The 16,104-nt window shown below is 33.1% G+C and overlaps 1 protein-coding gene and 1 long non-coding RNA gene across 2 annotated transcripts; one reads left to right on the top strand and one right to left on the bottom strand.

The window, feature by feature from the left end:
• Positions 1 to 672: 672 nt before the first annotated feature.
• On the bottom strand, positions 673 to 3,297 carry LOC145128568 (uncharacterized). Its single transcript, XR_013716997.1, has 7 exons — positions 3,070 to 3,297; positions 2,665 to 2,919; positions 2,510 to 2,588; positions 2,316 to 2,367; positions 2,179 to 2,225; positions 1,198 to 1,244; positions 673 to 754 (listed from the first exon to the last, which is right to left on the bottom strand). It is a non-coding gene; the product is annotated as an uncharacterized LOC145128568 (long non-coding RNA).
• A 6,479-nt stretch (positions 3,298 to 9,776) lies between these two features.
• On the top strand, positions 9,777 to 12,433 carry LOC145134665 (putative phytol kinase 2, chloroplastic). The gene is made up of 7 exons (XM_079069514.1): positions 9,777 to 9,930; positions 10,150 to 10,323; positions 10,949 to 11,016; positions 11,096 to 11,227; positions 11,349 to 11,464; positions 11,727 to 11,841; positions 12,103 to 12,433. The coding sequence occupies exons 2-7, from the start codon at positions 10,189 to 10,191 to the stop codon at positions 12,281 to 12,283; spliced, it is 747 nt and encodes a 248-aa protein (XP_078925640.1). The 5' UTR covers positions 9,777 to 9,930; positions 10,150 to 10,188; the 3' UTR covers positions 12,284 to 12,433.
• Positions 12,434 to 16,104: the final 3,671 nt, after the last annotated feature.

The raw sequence follows: 16,104 nt of genomic DNA, 5'->3' as shown, positions 1-16,104 counted from the left end.
TTCACAGTCAACATTACTATTACCAGCACCATTTGTACCTAATAAAATACTTTATAATCAGAAAAATACTTTTTTGACATGCCATAAATTTGTGTCTAAAATAAACGAAATACCTTTAGTTTTTTTATTTTATTCGTTATTATAGATTCCTAATTTCACATAAACACAGAAAATATGAAAAATGTACCTTAACTTATAAGATATGCATTAATTTTTTTATTCTATTATTTAATAAAAAATCCTACTTTCACATTAACACATTTCAAAAACATACAGATAAATTTAGAATGCTATGACAATAAAAAGTGAGAAAATATGATGTTATTATACAAAAATTGTATGATGAATGTTTACAATGCAAGAAATAGAATAATAATTTCAATTTTTGGTTATATTATAATGGAATCAATTAAAATATGATGATATTTCTTATTCCTTACAAGGAAAGGCAAGAAATATCATTGTACTTTAATGCAAACATAATCATGAATATCAACTTATTTTCGTAACAAAGAAAAGCATAAAAAGTAGGATCCCATAATATAGAAATCTTTGAAAGTACGATGTTATTTCCTACTTTGTATTTAAAATACTGGAAATAACAAGGTACTTTCATGAATTCTTTATCATTTAACCTTACTTTAACATACATACATACAATTACACACTTATGAACGAATTACATAATAGAAAAATATTATATTTCTACCCCTACTAATTTTGAAGGTTGTCAAAACACATCAAAAACTTGTACCTAGCAAAAAAAAAAAGTTAAAATTTAAGCCATCATAAAACAATCATGAATCGTATACATATTTGCATCGTACTTTAATTGTTGACTTAAGAGTATCTTACTTTCATTTCAATGAGAAAAAAAAATAGTGCATAATAAAAAACGGATCAAAGAAATTATGATGTTATTTCACACTTTGTATTTAAAATATATTACAAATCAACACTAAAAAAAGGAATCAATAAAAGTTTGTATTTACAAAGCACGATATAGCATCAAATAGTGCATTAAATAAAAATTATCTAACTTTAATTGTTGCGTTAAAGCTTCATAATTTCATTTCAGTTAAATAAAAAGGTTTCATTTTTTTATTTAAATCAAATAAAGGTATCATTTAAAGTATGAAGATCTTTCTTTCTCTTGTTTCAGCAAATATATGAAGAGTTTAGAAAAATACAAACTACCTTCAATAAGTATTTCTTTAACAATTAATCACACCCTTTCATCAGATCTGAAAAAAAAAACATAAACTATGAGTTAATCATGAATATATATAACACAATGCAATTTCTAAGAGTAAAAAAGTTTCATAAACATTTAATATTCTATTGAATCTATAACTTCAACTTTTCACCTCATAATCCATGCGAATGACTATGCTTATTTTTCATCATGTATATCATTTTTTTTTAAATTAACATAAACAATATTCAAAATGATAACTAAAAATAACAACAAATAATAAAATTAAATTGTTTTAATATGTTATGATAAGCAATAATTTAGACTAAAGCTTTTAAAAAAACAAAAAGGAATAAGTTAGACTAAATTATGTCTATCTTTAAAGTCCCATGATCTATATTCTATAATATGAACATAATAATAATTTGTATAAATTGTTCTGCAATCTTTGTTATAAAGCAAAATTATAAAAATAAAAACCAAAAATAAATTTAAAAAACTAAGAAAAACATAATCGCTTCTTTTGGATATGAACAACCTCATAGAAAAGCAAATCAATTTCTTTAACAACTTCACAAATCATTTATCGTTGGTATACATTTTTTGTTAGAAAATTAGAAGATAACAAAAAAGCTACAAAAAAAACTTTTATGAACAATGAAATAAATAACAAAAATGTTAAAATATAAAAACATCAAAGATAAATATTAATCTTCCTAATTTACCTTTTGAAAAAAAACACAAACATAATACTTAATGTTTCAATTAACATTTTGGAGATCTCGTGTATATCTTCCAAAAACTTCAAAATATTGTACGTTATGATGTATATTACATATATGAAATATAAAACTTCAAAAATAAAAGATATTAGATTTCCATGTCTAACATAAACTTCAAAAAACGATATATCTTCTCTTTAATGATATCATATTAAAACAACCTCTGCAAATATATTAAGAGTTTAGAAAATTACAAACTACCTTTAATAAGTATTTCTTTAACAATTAATCACACACTTTCATCAGATCTGAAAAAAATATATATAAACTATAAGTTTATCATTAATATATATAACATAAATGTTTAATTGAAGTTAAATAAACACCAATAATTATACCTAAATAACATAAAAGTTTGTTGATGCAAATCTGATATCATTCCTTCTTGATCTGCTTGCATTTCATATATACATTAGAAGAAAGAATTACAAAATCAGAATTTTTGTGTAAATACAAACTTGTAAGGGTCGTGATAGAAAAAGAAAATGCTGAAATGGTTCGTTCAACAAAAAAAATGCAACAGAAATATAACCTGCTAATATTCTAAAACACCAAATAAAATCAGAGGTTCGTTGAACATCCATGGGATGCTTCGTTCCAGTTTTTTAGACCTGAAAAAAAACGTGTTCATTCAACATTCTTGAGAAGAAAACCAATAAAACAAACCAAGTTAGGAAAAAAACGAACCTTTGTCTCGTTGTTCCGCACGATCTTTGAAAACTTCAAGATTGCATGAGCCCTCGCACATGAAATCGAAAACAACACAAAAATAAGTTAAAACAGGACAACAGGTAGGGGATTTTGGCGATATTTTTGTGGCTAATGGCGTTTGTTCATCATTCTGGAGAAGAAAACTGAAAAAGCAAACCAAGCTAGAAAAAAAACGAACCTTTCTCTCGTTTGTGCCGCAAGATCTTATAAAACCTCAAGATTGTATGAGCCCTAATACATGGAATCGAAAACAACACCAAAATCGGTTAAAACAGGACAAAAGGTAGGAGCTTTTGAAGAGATTTTTGTGGCTAATGGCGTTCGTTCGACATTCTGGAGAACAAAACTCAAAAACCAAACCAAGTTATAAAAAAAACGAACCTTTTTATCATTTGTTCCGCACAATCTTCAAAAACTTCAAGTTGTATAAGCCCTCGCACATGAAATCGAAACAAACAACCAAAATCGGTTAACACAGGACAAAAAGGTAGGGGATTTTGGCGAGTTTTTTTGCGGCTAATGGGGTTCCAAGTAGATAACTCGGTGGGTGTAACAATGGTGGTGACGATGGGTAAGGGACGAATGGTATACGAGAGGAGGAGGAGAGTTCTTTGGCCGATTCACGATTACGAGATGAGGGGATTTTTGGACATCGATATTTGCTGATGGGGAGTGTAACGGCGGAATGAGAAAGAAAGAAAGATTAGGTTGTAAATTAGGGCATGATGGATAGAGGATCCGTGTATTTGCTTTTCTCGATCCTCATTGGTTCAAACAATTTCACATGGATCGGCAATAGCAACATCATAGCCATTCAATTTACATCCAAAGGTCCATAATTGGTTTCCTTGATTTTTAAGATAAATGTCTTAAATTATAGAGGGCCCACAAAGATAAACCCTTTATAAGATGGTATAGATATATATAATGGTTAAAATAAAAATAAAGTATTTCTATTCACAATTTGAATTATTCCATTCTATTGTCTTTTCTCCGTATTGTCAATTAAAAACCTAATATATCCTTCTCACTTTGTTGATTTCATTAACATACCAACTAGTTCCTTGTGGTTTTCTCCATATTTGTAAGTAAGCCTTCTACCCTCAAATTCTAAGATAACACAAGTTGTGATACACTCATATCTTGTTTCAACTTTCAACGGTTTTGGTTGGTACCTTGTTTAGTATATGTGTGCTTGTTTTAAGTGCATAACTCCAAAATGTTATCATAATTGTTGTCAAACTCTAAAATATTCTTCACCTTGACACAATAACTTGTGCGGCTTACATTCTTACTCAATACTTACTTAACCTATCGCATGGTCGGTCTGTTAATTTTAAAGATCCTGTGTGAAAAATAAAAATAGACCGCTAAATATATATATATATATATATATATATATATATATATATATATATATATATATATATATATATATATAAACAAAAATCATTGATACTATGAAAAATTAGATTAGTGATTTTGACAAATTATCTTTTTCTATTTTATGTTTGGTGTGCTAATGGTGTTTTCTATTTTTTCTCACCAAAAAGCTTATATTTTTAAGACAAAATTGCAAGAATGGTCCATGTGGTTAGGTCGAAATTGCCACTTTGGGCCAAACAGGTTTGCACTAGCACTCATGGTCCAAAAGTTTTCATTTTCTTGCCATTTTGGTCCAATTTACTTTAAACTTTTTTGTAATGACAATTTTGCCATTGGTTTTGCTTTTTCAATTTTTATTTATTTATTTATATAGTTTAATATTTAGAAGAAAAATAAAAAAGAAAATACCTCTCTCTCTCTTAACAAAAAAACAGTTGACCCGGTCATTTCTCACCATCTCTTGCTCCGACGAAGAAAGGAGGCTGCTGACCACCACCTTCCAGCCCCTCCCCTCCCCGCCTCTGTGACATCCCCAAAATCACGGCCAGAAAATACCGGTTTAATTTATGCTTTTAAAACAATTTCAGAGTAATCCTTTGATTAAAAGAGTTGCGGAATTTGTTCCCAAAACGAAATATGATAAAATAAGATTTACCAAAGCATTTCATAAAGAAATGTATTTTCATTATAAAACAAAACTCGGGATGTCATGTTCCGATAAACAGACCAAAAGCATAAACATTACAATACAGACCTTACAACAGTTATATATAACAGTAGGTCTATAATCCAAAAATAACTTGACAAGTCATCCAACTTATGCTCTGGCGCCACTACCTGTAATACAAAGAAAACTGAGTGGGTCAGGCTTGGGAGCCTGGTGAGCATATAGGGTTTTCAACCCACAATAAATAAATATATTTAGTTCATCAACCAACAATAACCCGATTACCCATTCTCGTTATCCTCACTTTATATCCCTAAAACAACAGCTATTACAAGGGACCTAATCTAGGATTTTCATCGGGACGGACATTACTGCAAAGGGGTTTCCTTAACAATAGATGTCCTAAAGGCAACCAAGAGGGGGATGGAGTACAGCGAATGAACACCCAAATTCATTAACACCTACAGGTAATGAGCCTGCTAGCGTTCCACTGGACTGTCTAGAAAAGTCTGTGGTCGTCATCTAAACTCCGCTAGATGACTGAATCAGCAACAACAACGAGGCCTCTCATCTATTTATCACACATCAACTATCTACCCATGTTCTACCCAACATATTAGTAGATAAAATATATATATATTTATACATAGTTTAAAACCTGTATAGCATTCTCATTCAATACATATTCCAAGCAACAGATGAGACACATACACATAACACGTATTTCATAGAGAATAAATCATATCTATGAGATAGAAGAAAGTGAATATACATTCACACATATAACAACAAAATATACAAATAACACGTATTTCGTATAAAATACTTCATAATTATGCGTTAGAAGAAAGTGACTACACACTCACTTGATTAGAAGATGATCGGACAGCACTACGGCTAGTAGAAGTAGTATTCTTCGGTGAAACCGGGATCACTTCACACACCGGGCTTCTCCCGGGCAGAGCTTCGGCTCGGAAACTCTTTTCTTCTCGGGATCTTCGGGCTTCGGGACTCGCTTCGGGTCTCGGGAATGATACCGGGCATTCGGGGGGTTAAAATGGGCTTAGAGAGAGTATCGGGAGTGGGAGAGTAAGAGATGAACAACCAAACTCGGCTGACCCTCGATTTCTATTTATAGGGTGAATTTTCTGAGTTCACCTCGTGAGTTTCTAATATTCACCTCGTGAACTGGCTCACCTCGTGAGTTTCTAATATTCACCTCGTGAGCTCGATACGTCATTGCGTTCGTCATGGCCACTTGCCCTGGAAGACGTCCATCATCTGTTCACCTCGTGAGTCACTAATGCTCACCTCGTGAACTGACACAGCCTTGGGGTTCACGCCTCGAACTTCAGAAATTCATAACTTTCGCATACGAGCTCCGTTTTCGACGTTCTTTATATCCACGCATAGGTGAGATTATGCTCTACAACTCTCATTTAGACTCTGTTGGCTAATTTTGACTTTATTTTTATTATATTATTTTTAGTAGGCCGGGACAGGAAAACTCCGTTATAAATTCATAACTTCTTCATCCGACGTCCGTCTTCGTCTGTCTTTTTACCGTTGGACTACTATCGACGAGATCTTCAATTCTCATTTAGATTGTTTCGGCTAAAAACCGCTCGATCTCAAATCGAGTATTCGGGCTGCACACTGCTAAGTCGAAACTTCGGAAAATCATAACTTCCTCATACGAAGTCAGATTTGGGCGTTCTTTTTATGCACGCTCTCGGTTTAACGAACTCTACAACTTCCGTTTAGATCACTAAGGCTAGATATCGCTCTATCTTAAATTCATATTTTACGTCATACAGCGTCGTGCCGGTTCTGTCGCGAAACTTCGACAGGTCATAACTTCTTCGTTATAACTCGGATTTCGGCGTTCTATATATATTCGGAAACCTCGTTTCAACTACTACAACATTATCCATAGATATCGAGCTTATCTAACATTTTAATTTTGACGCTTATTTTATTCTTAATTCAATTAAGCCACACAACTAAGCATAAAACATATAATACTCAAATATTTCATCATTAATACTTCAAAAGAGTTATAAAGGCTAACCTAGACTATTACATCAACAATAACGCCTAGCCTGGAAATGCGGGCGTTACAGCCTCCCTCCGGTCGTGTAGCAACACCAAACGGCAAACACCCATCCCTTCACCCACTATTTCGTTGTTCTCAGCTCCGACAAATTGACCATCCTAGCTCCGACAAATCGACTTAGCCACCAAGAAATGAAAACCCAAGCCGCCAATAAACCCTAACTTTAGAGTTTGCAGCGGCTCAACCATCGTCTTCGTCGAGTTGCTAGGGTTTGCAGCGGCAGGGAAGGCCTTCAAAGACGAAGATTGGAAAGGCATCTAAACCCCCAAGGGTTTTCAACGTCGTCGTGTTCGTCGTAACAGGTGTAGATTAGCGTCATCCTACCAGATCTGAAACATTGTCGGATCCGTGGCTGTTTGAAGGTGAAGATCCGTTGAACACCCTATCTTACCAGATCTCCACCTCGAGCGTAGTAAGCCACCGCCGATGATTACTACGTCGTCACTGCCTTGCTCTCACCTTCACCAGTTTAGGGTTTGCAAACCCTAGCTCTGTCCGACCCTTTCATTATAAACCCTAACTTCGTTTGGAAAAGCTCCAATAGTCGTATCGTCGCCCGTCATCGCTGGAGATATCTGTTCGTCGTAGTTCATCCGTTGTATCGTCGTCGCCACCCTTCTTTTGTTTTCAGATCAACAAACACTTTTGATACATTTTGACTGGTAGTGGTGGTTGTAGCCATGGACGGATCTTCTTAAGGGGGAGGGGGGGCTGTGGCCCCCCTGATTTTTTTTTTGAACTAGTCCATTACTATTAAAGATTTTACATATTACACCCAAAACTAAAAAATTTGACTGCGGCCCCCCTGTTCTTTAATTTTTATATATATTTTACTTTCGGCCCCCCCGACTCAAATGTTCAAGCTCCGTTAATGGTTGTAGCCTTCTCAGTCTAGATCTGTAGCTCGATCCGACTTTCATATGATGCTAGGGTGGTAGTGGAGGTGTTCACAGGTGTTGTTGTCGTCGTTGATCAATGGTGGTGGTGGAGTTGATCGGTGGTCACGGGTGTGGCGGCGATGACCGGTGGTTTTGGAGGATTCTAGCAAAAAGAGGTGAGGAATATAGGTAGGAGAGAGAGAGAGAGAGAGAGAGAGAGAGAGAGAGAGAGAGAGAGAGAGAGAGAGAGAGGTATTTTCTTTTTTTGTTTTTCTTTTAAATATTAAACTATATAAATAAATAAATAAACTGAAAAAGCAAAACCAATGGCAAAATCGTCATTACAAAAAAGTTTAGACAAAATTGCAAAAATGGTCACCGTGGTATGCATTTTTTTGGGGTTTTAGTCCAAACCCCGGCTTTTTTTTGGCTTCGTGGTCCTTTTGAGCTAGTTTGCTTGTGATTTTGGTCCCTCGGAAAACTGAAAAGACTAAAATGCCCTTTCTGATATACTTTTTATGTTTTTTCATTTTAATTTAAAGAAAAAAGAAAATAGTTAATTAATGTGGGCCCTCTCTCTCTCTCTCTCTCTCTCTCTCTCGTACACACAAACATGGATATCATCTCTCTTACCCATACATCTTTCCCTCCCTCTTTCTTCCCCAAACTCAAATACCTAAAATCACTAGACCAACATGAATCTAGTAATCATCTTCAAGATTGAGGAATTTTCGAATTCAAGGGAGGAAAAACAAGAAGGGGTGGGGAAGAAGATGGTACTCACTCTCTCCCTAATCTGATGATTTCTTCTCTCGCAACCACCCTTCTCTCTACTTCGCTACTCTCTCATATATGGACAACAAAGAAACAACCCATCACATTCGATCTACTTCTGTTACGGTAAATTCTATCACCAGAAAGAGATCACGAAGATGATGACATGCCTTATTCCTCCTCATTACTCTGATCTGCATATGGGGTCATAAACAAGCGAGAACAGGGGACGAAGATAGTGATAATCGGTAGCTGATGATGGTCTCGTTAGGAGCTAATAATGAAGATGATGGGGAAATCGAGTTTCAGGTTCCATAAATCAATGTTTCAATCAATAATGTACTTATGGAAATTCCATTTCCTTTCAAATTTTTTTAAAAGAGATTCTAATGGGAAAAAATGTGAATCTGGGTTATCTTGTACATATTACAATGGCTAAAGTACAAACATCATAAACTTGTGCCCATTGACTCTGTGGGTATAATTTTTAATATTCATAGTGTTGTTATAAAGCTTTCATACACGAAACAGGTTCTATGCTTGATATAATGGTTGGTAAGCATCGACTTATAATATTAAGTTCAAGATCTGGGCTAATTTTGGTGTTTAGTATTGTATGAGGTTTGAAGAACATCATCTGAGTTTCCAATAAACAAAAGAGGGAAGAGTGAATGTTGCAGTCTGAACCTTGACCGATTATAGAGAGAGAGAGAGAGAGGGAGGGAGGGAGGGAGAGGGAGAGGGAGAGGGAGAGAGAGGAGGTGGACCCCTTCTTATTTTTTTAATTATTAAAATAAATAAATTAGTGTTAGATTTAAGAAGAAATGAAAGAAAAATGAAAAATAAATACTTCAAGGGTATTACAGTCATTTCACTATTCAGGGGGACCAAAAACACAACAAAACTAGCTCAAAAAGACCACGAAGCCAAAAAAGTCGGAGTTTAGACTAAAACCCCAAAAAAATGCATACCACAGAGACCATTTTTGCAATTTTGTCAAAAGTTCAAAGTAATTAGTAGACCAAAGTGGCAAGAAAATGAAAACCTTTGGACCATGAGTGCTAGTTTAAACCTGTTTGGCTCAAAATGACAATTTCGACCTAACCACAAGGACCATTTTTGCAATTTTGTCTATTTTTAAAATAGTTTAAGTTAAAGTTACTTTTTTTTAATTGTATTGTACATTTAACAAAAGATAAAATTGAGTAACATGTTCTGATGTTTTTTCACTTCAAAATGTTAGAAACCACAAGCGTACAAAATTCTATTTAGAAACAAACATTTCTCTTTCTTCCCTGTAAAATGAAATCAAGAACAACTGCACTTACATCTTTCATTCCTATAAATAGGCTGAAAAACTGATATCGATCAAACGGTCTCCGCAGATTTGATATGCCTCGTAAGACCCAAATTCAAGAAAGGTAAGCTCTGATTCCCTTTTTTGTTTTTGTTTTTCTTTTCAAGATTCTAAAACCCCCTTTTTTTTTTAACAAAAATTTATGACTTTATGTCATTCCATCTTGCTCTTGTTGAACTGACGCTGGGATTTTCCCTCCAATATTCAATGATTATCAAGTACACTTCTACATCCCAACTCTCAATTTTTCTTCTGATTTACCTCCAATTTTGCATTCCGGCAGTTAAATCCCGAACTGGGTCGTCGGAAAATAAGGTCAAACATGACCGGTGGACCGATATTTTTGACAGAGTCTCCCCTCGCGAGAGATCTTTGCGCATTGGCTTTCTCCACCTGTTTCGCACTCTCTTTGCTTCGAATCTTTGAAGAAACTGCAAAAAGAGGGGTTTTCCACAAGGTGAGCCTTCTACTCTTCTCTAATTAATTACGCAATTCATTTCAAATAGATTTGTTAAAAGTAGCGAATAATAAAATATTCATCCTCTTGGAGAAAAAAAAAATATTTCTTTTTTCCCATTTGGGTACGTTTCAGTTTAGTTCTTGATGCAATGATCTTACTTCCTCGTCGACAAGAGGAGTCCAATTTTGACTTTTACTTGAAGTCAAACTACATTTCAACTCAAATTCAATGTAGATTTGAGCTTTGAAACTGCATTAGAATCTATGATATGTATGGATAGAATTCCGTTGGCTATAAATCTACTACAAAAACCATAACCAAAATTTCGCATTTGCAAATTGATAGGGTTGATTTCATCGATAAAATGCAGGTTAAATTCATAATCAGTTCCTCTAAAGTTCACTTTTGAGTCATTTTAGATTCAAACACTCCTTAATGGATTAGATCTAGATATAAATCCTACAAATTTCAACCTTGGGTTGGTTTGTTGCTCAAATTAAAAAATCATTTCTTTGTGTGATTAAGTAAAAAAGTACCATTTTTGTCCAACAGTCCAATTTATTATATCTGTACTGTATTGCTTACCAAACTGGGCAATAAAATTGTTTTCTTTCTTTATCAGAAACTAAACAGGAAGCTCGTGCATGTGACAATTGGGCTAGCGTTCATGTTATGCTGGCCTCTTTTCAGGTAACAACACGACAACAAAAGGACATTTTTGTCATTTCACATATGATGATAAATTAAATTTACGTTTACATTATCACAGTTCAGGCAGTCAAGGAGCATTCATGGCAGCTGTTGTTCCTGGAGTCAACATAGTGAAAATGTTTCTTATCGGAAATGGAATAGTGAAAGATGAGGCCACGGTTGTATCTATGAGCAGATTTGGAGACTACAGGTTTTTTGAACTATCAATTAATTAAATATTTAAGTGATACGTAATATAACATATCATAATCCTATTAATTATCAACCAATTAAATATTTTTGACTTTTTTAATTTGTTTTTTATGTACCAGGGAACTTCTTAGGGGTCCCTTGTACTATGCTTGTACAATCACATTGTGTTGTGCAGTTTACTGGCGGACGTCCCCTATTGCCATTGCTGCCATGTGCAATCTTTGTGCTGGAGATGGTAATGATTTTTTTTCTAAAATTATGATGATAGTAAGGGCATTAACGTCTTTTATAGAAAAAAAAAATGGGGACCGAATCCTTGTCCCACCTTTAGGTGGGACAAAGAATACACTTTTTGTCCCACTAACATACGTCAGTGTCGTAGTTTTTGTCTTATTAACATCCATCAGTGTCATAGTTTTTGTCTCATTGACATCAGTCAGTGTCAGTTTTTGTTTTTGTCTCATTGACATCAGTCTGAGTCCCGGTTGTTTCTCCAGGCTTTGCTGACATTATTGGAAGGAGGTTTGGAAAGAAGAAGCTTCCTTATAATACCGATAAAACTTATGCGGGGACCATTGCCATGGCACTTGCTGGTTTCATTGCATCTGTCGGGTAATTTTTTGCAATCTCTCTTTGGTTTTTTTGCAAATAATATCTACTTATCTAGTGTCAAAAGAAATGCAATATTTGGTGTTTGAAAACGATAGGAGAAAAGACGGCATACGTAAAAAATAAAAAAGGCCAACTTTATAAAAAGTTTTGGACTTAAGTGGGGAAAGTTTCCACTTTTTCTATCAAATCATTATTTCTTAAGTCAAAAAGAAACACCCATATAATGTTATTAAATAAATAGAATATTGTTGATATGTATAGGTACATGTACTATTTCTCGATTTTTGGGTTTGTTGAGAATAGTTTTGAAATGGTGAGGGGGTTTTTGGTTGTGTCTCTTACAAGCGCATTGGTTGAGTCCCACCCGATAAGCACCACATTGGATGACAATCTCACAGTGCCTCTTGCCTCTTTGTTGGTAGGAACTTTTGTATTCTCATAAATATATGTTGAAAAGAGTGATTCGGTGTTGTAAAACGTTAGTCAGTTTCCATTGTAGTTCTTTACTCTTTTTTTAATGTCGAATAAAACTTGTGTAATGTGACTTGATACTAATTCAGTTAACATTAAGCCCCCTTGTTAAAACATAAAACGGCATATTACTTTTAATTTTATTTTCTCGTTTGTAATAAGTACGATTCTTTACCATTGATCCTTTCCGCATTTTACCTATTGTAACGGTGTAGTTTTAACTTTATATTATTTTAAGTTAAATGCCTAAATAACACTATACTTTCTGCTTTTTACTGTTTAAAGGAACACACATTTTTTAAAAAAAAGAACTTAATTATGAAATTCAAATTTGGAGAGATTCTAATCATTGATGCTTAACTAACAATAATAAGTTAAAGTAACTAACTCACAAGCTTTTCCTTGAAGATATTGATATATAATCACCAATGCTCTTTAATATTGCTTCCAACTCCACCATTTCCATAAAAAAGCTGATCTCCTTATACAATCTAGGCTACCAAGAATTTGAAATCAAGAGGGAAAAGGTGTTGGTGGGGTTGGGCGTCAAAGATCAATCTTTCAATAATTGGCAAGTTTGATTCCTCAACTTTCTAATTTTTATACTTTCTTCCAAAAAGACACCAAACTATCACTTTTAACTTAATAACTCTTTCTTAACCCAAGAAATTTAAGATGTTAACAATTTATGTCCAAAAAAACGTTAAGCGAATAAAGTCAATGATAATACTAAAACTTCCATAAATGGCAAGATTGACCCATCAACATTCTAACTTTTTTATTTAACAATCTATGACCTTTGTTTAACATTTCAAGTCCCTAAACATATAGTATAATCATAGATGTTATAATTCTTATGGTTTAGGTCCATATTCTAGTTAAATAAATTCAGTTCGATGTCATTCCTTACGATATCAAAAAGTCAATTCTCAATCTCAAAGCTTTTGATATCAACTTTCACCGAACAATTAATAAATTCTTAGTTTAATTATTTTATGTTCACTAAATTGAAATTTAAAATCAATCATTTTTTTATAAATTAATCTATTTTTAATTTACTTTTAAGGGATAATTCAAATGCCTAAACCGAAATTACATGTGTTACAATGTTGTTGAACTAGGTAAATTGATGGATTGTGGTTGCGGGGAAGTGCGAACCAACGACACGATGTAAACTCAATCGTATTGTTTTTGGGGTTTTATTCAAAAATAGTTTAAAATAAATAGTTGAAACTACAAGTTTAGCAACGGAAACAGTTTTAAGTTTGAATAAATTAAAACCATTTTAACTCATCAATGATCATTTTGTAAGAACTTAGAAAGATTAAACATAACCAAAGAAAAAAAAATATAACAACCTTTGAAGACTTTAGTTCATTTTAGGAATTGGGAAGTTGATGAAGATGACTTTAAAATTCTAAGTAGAATTTTTCTAGAGATATCCACCAACAATAAATCAACTTGATAAGATGCTAGACTTCTTCTTGTAATAAAAAAAATACTCTTAAGCCTTCAAGAACAAAACAAAGCTTTTGTTCTAAACGAGAGTTCAAAAAAGTATCATATTCTTCATGCATGTGTTTTAACTAATAAAGACTTTCATGAAGGAGAGAAAGAGATGGAGAATGCATAATTGTCTAGCCACAAAAGATGATGTGAAATGGTCTATTAAACACTCTTAAGAAAACATGTTGTCCATCGACTATTTACCTTTTCATCCCATGCTTATATCCTTAAAAGCCTACATAGAAAGGATATGTCTTCATGAATAAAATAAGAAAGCATGGTCTCTTTCTTTATTCAACAAAACTCATGGTTTATATATATATATATATATATATATATATATATATATATATATATATATATATATATATATATATATATATATAAAATGAAGCAATTTTATAAAATTCTTCTACTAGTTTATAAGATATAAACCGTGGACTTTCATGTATTACCCTAACCTTGTACATGCATTAATCATTAAGAGAACACATGCTTCTAAAGCATGTTATTCTTATTAAAATAAGCATTACAGACAATAACTAGTTTTCTTAATTAGTCTTTACAATACGTCTTTCAAATTGGAAGAATAATTGGCTTTTAGTTTCTTTTCTTTATTTATAAATCATATGTATCTAATTTATATATAACTGAAACCTTTAATATATATATATATATATATATATATATATATATATATATATATATATATCAACAATATACATGACTTATATAAATCATTCCCTATGATTTGATTTGATACTGTATATTGAAAATTAATATTTCTGTGAATAAATAATTTCCAATTAATTAAAACAGTTATATTTATTTATCAAGGATAAATTTTTTATAAATAATATATATTTGCATCAAGTTGTTGTTAGTGTGACCCTTTAGGATCATATATTATCTAGAAATCCCATTCTATAATTATTCTTAGGGCGTATAGATCTTTTAGTTGTGACATTAAGTTAGCATGTTGTTATGGAAGTTGGCATTGATTACTTTGTTGTTGTTGGAGGTCATTAAGATGCATGTTTCCTCGACTTGGATCCCTCCAATATGAAAAAACATAAAAGAAACATGAGTCGTATGAGATGGTTTAGAGGGTTCCTGATATCGAGCCACTCATTGTTCCTCAAGTAGGAACATCGACTGCGTCTCCAAGAAGTTTGGAAGAGGAGACCAATGATGGATTATGCTTGCCATGTAGTTAGAGTTTGGAGAAAAACCATTAATGGTTTAGATGATGATGTTTTTATCAATAACATGCCATAATTTTTATCTTCATATAATAGTATTTGATTGAGAGATCACCCATGGAGATGATTTATTATTCACTATGTAGTTGGACCGCATCGGCATCCTTGCTGTCACAAAAAATCTTTTCGAGACTTACCCACAATTGACACGAAATGCCCCAAATTCCATAATAAAATTTTCATTTGCGAAATAGAATAAACAACCGTTTTTATAAAGATATAATAGATGTAAAACCATTTGTTCAAAAACTATAATTTAAAACCAGAGTTATAAGGAATACAATATGGGATCTCGAATAAAAAAAATGTTGATGTGTGTACAGTCCTGCCTTCGCGATCCGATAAGTACCTAAAAACATTTAATTTACAACTATAAGCCAACGCTTAGAAAGTTCCCCAGAATACTCACACAATAGTACACATACAATGCATACATGAGCCTTCAGACTGACTGGACCACCTCATAAGGCCTACATGTTGGATTAGGTGTCTAAGCCCATAACTATATTTAGTATGTACTTGACTCGATAATAACATGGTCCTTTTGGGTTGCCTTCACCGGAGCAACTTAACTGGATGATTAGTGGAGATAGAGGATATTATGGTTTATTAATATATTATAAGAATAATATATTAAAAGAGAAATCATATTAGTTAGTTAATATTGGTCAAGAATTAATTTTGTGATCAAAAGATATTAATTGAACTTAGGGGACTGGAATTACAATTATAAGATAATTGGATTTTGGGCTGTGGATCCTTTGGATTAAAGGGTGGACGAAATTAGGGTGGAAACCCACCTTGAATTCGTCCTAGGCCTTATTCCAGAAGATTCTATTGGATTGCTTAAGGCCTAAGCTATCCAATTAGGGTTTTGACTGAAACCCTAGTAGCACACCTATATAAGGGACCCTATGACTTCATTTTTTGGCTACCACTTCAACCTTAGAGTACTAGAGTCGATTTTGAGCCTCCTTCCCCTCTCTCCAAGATCATCCAACTTGCTTTGGTGTTTGCAAGCCAT

The sequence above is a fragment of the Lactuca virosa genome, chromosome 8 (genome assembly GCF_052849685.1).
Source record: "Lactuca virosa cultivar CGN04683 chromosome 8, Lactuca_virosa_CGN04683_v6, whole genome shotgun sequence".
NCBI lineage: Eukaryota > Viridiplantae > Streptophyta > Magnoliopsida > Asterales > Asteraceae > Lactuca > Lactuca virosa.
The sequence above is the reverse complement of the archived record's forward strand: the minus strand, read 5'-3'. Positions and strand labels throughout refer to the sequence as shown.